Source organism: Camellia sinensis, chromosome 12 (genome assembly GCF_055761805.1).
Source record: "Camellia sinensis isolate YWXY chromosome 12, ASM5576180v1, whole genome shotgun sequence".
Lineage (NCBI taxonomy): Eukaryota > Viridiplantae > Streptophyta > Magnoliopsida > Ericales > Theaceae > Camellia > Camellia sinensis.
The window spans coordinates 163,445,735-163,451,357 of record NC_138972.1 but is presented as its reverse complement, the minus strand read 5'-3'; the positions used below and the strand labels follow the sequence as shown (position 1 = coordinate 163,451,357).

Here is a 5,623-nt window from a genome sequence, read left to right as displayed (position 1 = left end):
GTCAAACAGAAACTCAGAAGGATTCGTCCAGACTGGGCCATCAAGATTAAGGAAGAGGTCACCAAGCAAATCGATGCAGGCTTCCTGCTGGTATCCGAATACCCGACTTGGTTGGCCAACATTGTTCCAGTACCAAAGAAGGATGGCAAGATCCGAGTATGTGTGGATTTCAGGGATTTGAACAGAGCTAGTCCAAAGGACGACTTCCCCTTGCCACATATTGATGAATTTGTGGATTTTACAGCGGGGCATGCTTTACTTTCGTTTATAGATGGCTTCTCAGGTTACAATCAGATAGTGATGGCACTTGAAGACCGGGAGAAGACTGCTTTCACCACCCCGTGGGGAACATACTGCTACAGAGTGATGCCGTTTGGGTTGAAGAATGCGGGAGCTACATATCAACGGGCCGCGACCACGATATTGCATGACATGATCCACAAAAACAGATAAAGATCACACTTTTTTTGTGTGATGTTTGTTATTTAATCACACCTTTTAAGTTTTATTAAAGTGTGATCTTTGGGAGTGTGATTAAAAGGGGTCATTTTTAATCACACCTTTTAAGTGTGATTAATAACATTTAGATCACACCTTTTAAGTGTGATTAAAAACATTTAGATCATATTTTTTAAGTGTGATTAAAAACTAATAAAACCTGTGATAATAAACTTTAGATCACACCTTTTAAGTGTGATTAAAAACATTTAGATCACATCTTTTAAGTGTGATTAAAAACTAATAAAACCTGTGATAATAAACTTTAGATCAGACCTTTTAAGTGTGATTAATAACATTTAGATCACACCTTTTAAGTGTGATTAAAAACATTTAGATCACATCTTTTAAGTGTGATTAAAAACTAATAAAACCTGTGATAATAAACTTTAGATCACATCTTTTAAGTGTGATTAAAAACTAATAAAACCCGTGATAATAAACTTTAGATCACATCTTTCAAGTGTGATTAATAACATTTAGATTATATCTTTTAAGTGTGATTAATTACTAAAAAGATTTGACATATTTGAAGAATAATCAATATTATTTTTGTACGCGCATTTCAGGAATGTAATACACACTATATACTATACTTTGAATCATAACCACATATTCAACGGAAAGGAATTTAGACTGTGCTTACATATATTAAATGAAAATTAAATATGTTCAAAAGTATATACAAAGGAATTAAATAAAAAATTTTAGACTCTGCTTACATATATTAAAAAATAAAAATAAAAAACTTGAAAAATTAAATCCTTCAATTCTTTGACCATATTTTGCATCTCTCCAAAAAATTTCTAACCTGAAAAATAAAAACACAAATTAATTCAGACACCACTAGAAGCATATGAATAAACTAACTATTTGCAGAGATTGTTCTAGTCTTACAAAAGATAAAGTCCCGACCAATCACAACCCTTCAAATGTCTTAACATTAAATACCTTTGCCAGGACATGAAACATGCAAAAACAAAATGTCACTTTATCCATAGAAGTTGCAAGTTCAATAGAAATTTTACTATAACCAACAACTTAATTTAAGAGGCTATATCCATCTCAAATATTTAATGTTCTAGAAAAGAAATGTAATTCAATGTTGATTGTGCAAATACTTTGACTACATTTCAGATATCTGTGGTGTGTTGAATGTCCATGTCCCATACAAAAACACTTAAGAATTAGGCAACCCTAGCCTACAGCCCTTCATAAATATGCCAAAATTTTGAAAATGCATTCCTTCACTAAAATTTATCATTCAATGAACATGAGTTACCTGCACTGGTAAGAAGAATAAAAAGCAGTACAAGGTTTAGGTTTTCTTCCTAGAACAACACTAAATTCCCTTGTTACAAACAAATATCACCATTAGCCAATTAAATCGACGAATCAAAAACTGAGAACAACACAGACCAAATAAGGGTATAGTTTCAAAATTCAAACAAGTTATTTTGATAAACCAAAGTCATCAATGAGTCTCTTTTTAGGCTTTAGAACAAACAATTGGAGTGCTATAAATTTTCCAACTTTCTTCTACACCCAAGAAAATGGGAAAAAAAATATAAAAATAAAAATTATTAAACAACACACAATAAAATCATCAAAACTGAAGAGCTTGAACTGCTAATCTATAAGAAAGTTACAATTTTCATGCATTTGAATCACATTTTGTGCAGATCAAGCATTCATGAGCAATAAAGATTCTACAAAAATGAAGAAATTACAGAGACAAAGCATCTCTATTGAAAAATCAAAGAAGCTCCATGAAATTTTTATATATTCAACAATCGCAACATTTAGTTCAAAAACAAAAACAAAAGGAAATGAAAAAAATAAAAATAAAACATTTGAAAGCAAACAATCAAACATATGCAACCTGTATAGCTAATATCTCGAAGTTAAAAAGGAAAAGTGAAACTGGGCACTTTCAATATATATACAGTGATGAAGAAGAAGATTGGAGGTTGTGTGGTGAGACTAAGGTCGAACAGAACACTACAGTCATCAATTGCTCTAATAATTTTAACAGAAAACTAAACAACCCAAACACATAATTAAAACTGCCCATAGTTCAACCCAGAAAAGCAAAGTAACATCATCTCTGCTAGTTGTCCACAAGAAATAGCTCTTGAACTACCCAAAAAGCTTCCTAGTATGAAACACTAACACCAACAATCTCCCAATCTCAATTAACAAATCATATCAATTCAACTAGACATGCTGCCAAGAGTGAAAGTATGTTCCATTTCGTAAAAAGAAGGATGACCTATAATTGTCAATTAAATCTATCACATTCTATTTTCTAACTGAGCAATCTATGCCAACCCCTACCGTAACATTGCTGAGTAATATATGTATCTCATGCTCATTCTTTGTATATGTGCTACAGTGATCAAAGCTCAATCTATATTCAATTTGACATGAATTCCGGAAGTTCTGGGATAGACCTACCATTTCATTCATGTATGCTTTTACACTGCTTATATACAGGTACGTATGCTTTTACACTGTTTGTATACACATACGTAGATACCATATATCTGGAAAATTGCTTTGTGGAATGGTAAATGCTTGGACTATAGATTATAATCTGAGGGCAGCCACTTCATGCAAACAATGCCAAAGGTTGGGTTTGTAGCAGCCACTAATCAACCAACCAACAAAAACATCCAAGGGTCTATTTTTTGATTTCATATTAGAGTTTGATGTTGATATTAAAATTTGTAATGGTGACTTACCTGAAACATGAAAATGACATTAAAAAAGAGAAAAATATTGATTTTTCAATTCCATAAAATATATATATAAGTGAAATACTTACCCCGATTAAAAGGTTGCATTTCATGACTTCCAAAAGAGGATCTCTGATGTGTTTGTGGAGAAGCCTGGTGAATGCCACTAGATCCATCTGTCACCTCATTTATACAATAAAATTCACATGAGTATGATAAATTTAGAAATGGATAACATATGATAAATTAATACATCATTTAGATACAAGTATTTGTTTTTTCATGTTATGAACATTCTTAGAATTATCAATACAATAATATAAACATAATTTGTGCATTTCTTTGCCTAATTCTCATATACGTATATGTATATATATGTATAGATGTAATTAATCAAAAGCTAACCTATTAATCAAATTAAATGAGCATTTTTTTTTTTTAAATCAACAAAAGAAAATGATCTTTATTGATGAACAGGCTTACCTGGCATATGGAGTCCCAAGAAGTGACTTGAAGCTCTTTTCTTTGATGCAAACGGTTTGATTTCTGGCATTAAATGCTCCCTTTACTTTGATGCAAAAGCTCATTTTCCTAAAAGTGTGTCAAATCTTGACAGAATATGGTGTAGGGCCTATAGATAAAAATTCTAGTTAGGTTATGCAAATTCTAAAATTAGGAATGAAAGTAAACCTATTATTCCATATTTCTGTTCATTTTCAGAACCTAAAAAGGTCCAAAAGTATTTTTACTGACCCAATTCTTTGGCTCCTACTAATCTAAAATCTGCTAAAAATGTGTTACTAATCTAAAATCTGCTGAATGAATTAATTAAAACTAGATAGTCCCTTCACTGAAATATTTCTCTGCTTTACTCAGTCATTCTTGTGTTCAATAATTGAATATTGATTTAATACATTAATTTATATACTAGACTAAAAGGAAGTAATAACAGTGATCCCACAAGCTAGTGGTGTTTGAGGTATAAGATAGATATCAACAATCTACTACAACTCCCAAAAGAATCAAAATCAATGTTCACTTTAATGCGTTAGATATGAATTTTTCAACCAAAATCATCTACATGTCATACACGTTTACTTTCCCACGCAGGGCCAATATTCACCTTCTTCTAGTTTTCATTTTGTACATTTTACAAATTAGATATGAACTTTTCAACCAAAAAATATTTTCTCTAGATCTAACATAGTGCTTCCAAATCAGTGTTAGAAGTGTAGAAATTGTAGCAAGATCCCATGGTCCATCAACCCTTTTTCTATTTGTTCATTGAGCACCCATTCATCATACTCTTCCCCATTAAAGTTCCAAGTAAATTTGTTCACAATCTATCTCGCACGCAAATTGAAGTTGCAAAAAATACTAGCAAAGAGACAAAAAAAATTGAAACAAAGATTAAAATGGTGGAACCACATTTTATAGTTTTGCAATTCTTATCAGAAAATCAGTTTCTCCTATGTGACAATACATCGAATTAAAAACTATAAAACTCCACATGGCTAAATGAAAAAAGAGTGAGGGAGGGAAAAGGTGGTGTATGCACCTTTACAAGCAATGACTTTCTTCTTGAGCTGGAACTCACTATAACTCCCATCGATTTCCTATCACGGTCAAACTCAAGAGTGGCAATCTGTCTTTCAATCTTACTCCACGTCCGACAACAACCTTCAATTACATAAAATTAAATGGTACACATTAGCAGCCACGTACACATGTTTAGTAAACAACAAAAACATAAGTTATAATTGTAACTTACGTAGAACATCACCATAACCTTTAGATGTACCAGAATCCAATCCATCAGGAAGTCCCATTTTCTCAACCATAACCTAAAAAAACATAAACACTCACGATGAGAAAATTGCTTCAGCTCAATATTTATTGCTTTGCAGCAACTTCAAAGGATTGGAGCTTCATGAGGAGCTTCAATAGGATAAAAATGGAAGTAACCACTTGAAAGGATTGGAGCTTCGTGAGGAGCTTCAGTGTGGGGTATATGCTAATCATATCAATGATTCGAATATGACCTCAGCAACTCTTGTTACTCTCCTGGTTCAACAATGGATACCTTGCAATGAATTAGCTCATCATACATGTATCTGGAGGAAGCAACAATATTAGTAAAGATAAGAATACAACTACTCTGTTTTTTATTCCAAGCATAGGAAAAAAAATGCAAAACAATTTTTGAGCATTGATAGAAATTGAATAAATGAGGTCCAATTGCAAATAAAAATAGATTGAATATCTTCCAATGAAGCAGAAACAATATTGCAAAGATTAAAAAAAAAAACTAAAGAACGAAAGCAACCTCAGATAAACACCACCACAAATTTGAACATAATGGGCATGCTAGGGGACAGAAACAAAAG

At 32.0% G+C, this 5,623-nt stretch overlaps 1 protein-coding gene across 3 annotated transcripts; it reads right to left on the bottom strand.

Annotated features, from left to right (window-relative positions):
• Window positions 1–1,183: 1,183 nt before the first annotated feature.
• Window positions 1,184–5,366, bottom strand: LOC145804319 (calcium-transporting ATPase 1, endoplasmic reticulum-type-like). Of its 3 annotated transcripts, none has more exons than XR_014345958.1 (6): window positions 5,279–5,353; window positions 5,008–5,080; window positions 4,795–4,916; window positions 3,720–3,867; window positions 3,326–3,412; window positions 1,184–1,309 (listed from the first exon to the last, which is right to left on the bottom strand). XR_014345958.1 is itself a non-coding variant. In XM_082898005.1 (6 exons), the coding sequence occupies exons 1-4, from the start codon at window positions 5,256–5,258 to the stop codon at window positions 3,820–3,822; spliced, it is 300 nt and encodes a 99-aa protein (XP_082754131.1). In that variant the 5' UTR covers window positions 5,259–5,366; the 3' UTR covers window positions 1,184–1,309; window positions 3,326–3,419; window positions 3,720–3,819. The 3 variants fall into 3 exon arrangements, 2 of the variants coding, with proteins under 2 accessions (XP_082754131.1, XP_082754130.1); XM_082898005.1 differs by having other exon boundaries at window positions 3,326–3,419; window positions 5,202–5,366; XM_082898004.1 differs by having other exon boundaries at window positions 5,202–5,362.
• Window positions 5,367–5,623: the final 257 nt, after the last annotated feature.

What these genes read in the sequence shown, in the direction of transcription:
- LOC145804319 (XM_082898005.1), bottom strand. Translation starts at nt 5,258, where the DNA reads ATGATTAGCATATACCCCACACTGAAGCTCCTCACGAAGCTCCAATCC. An exon ending in AGCTCCAATCCTTTCAAGTG is followed by an intron (nt 5,081 to 5,201) that starts GTTACTTCCATT and finishes ATGTTTTTTTAG; the next exon opens with GTTATGGTTGAGAAAATGGG. An exon ending in GAAAGTCATTGCTTGTAAAG is followed by an intron (nt 3,868 to 4,794) that starts GTGCATACACCA and finishes TTTTATCTATAG; the next exon opens with GCCCTACACCATATTCTGTC.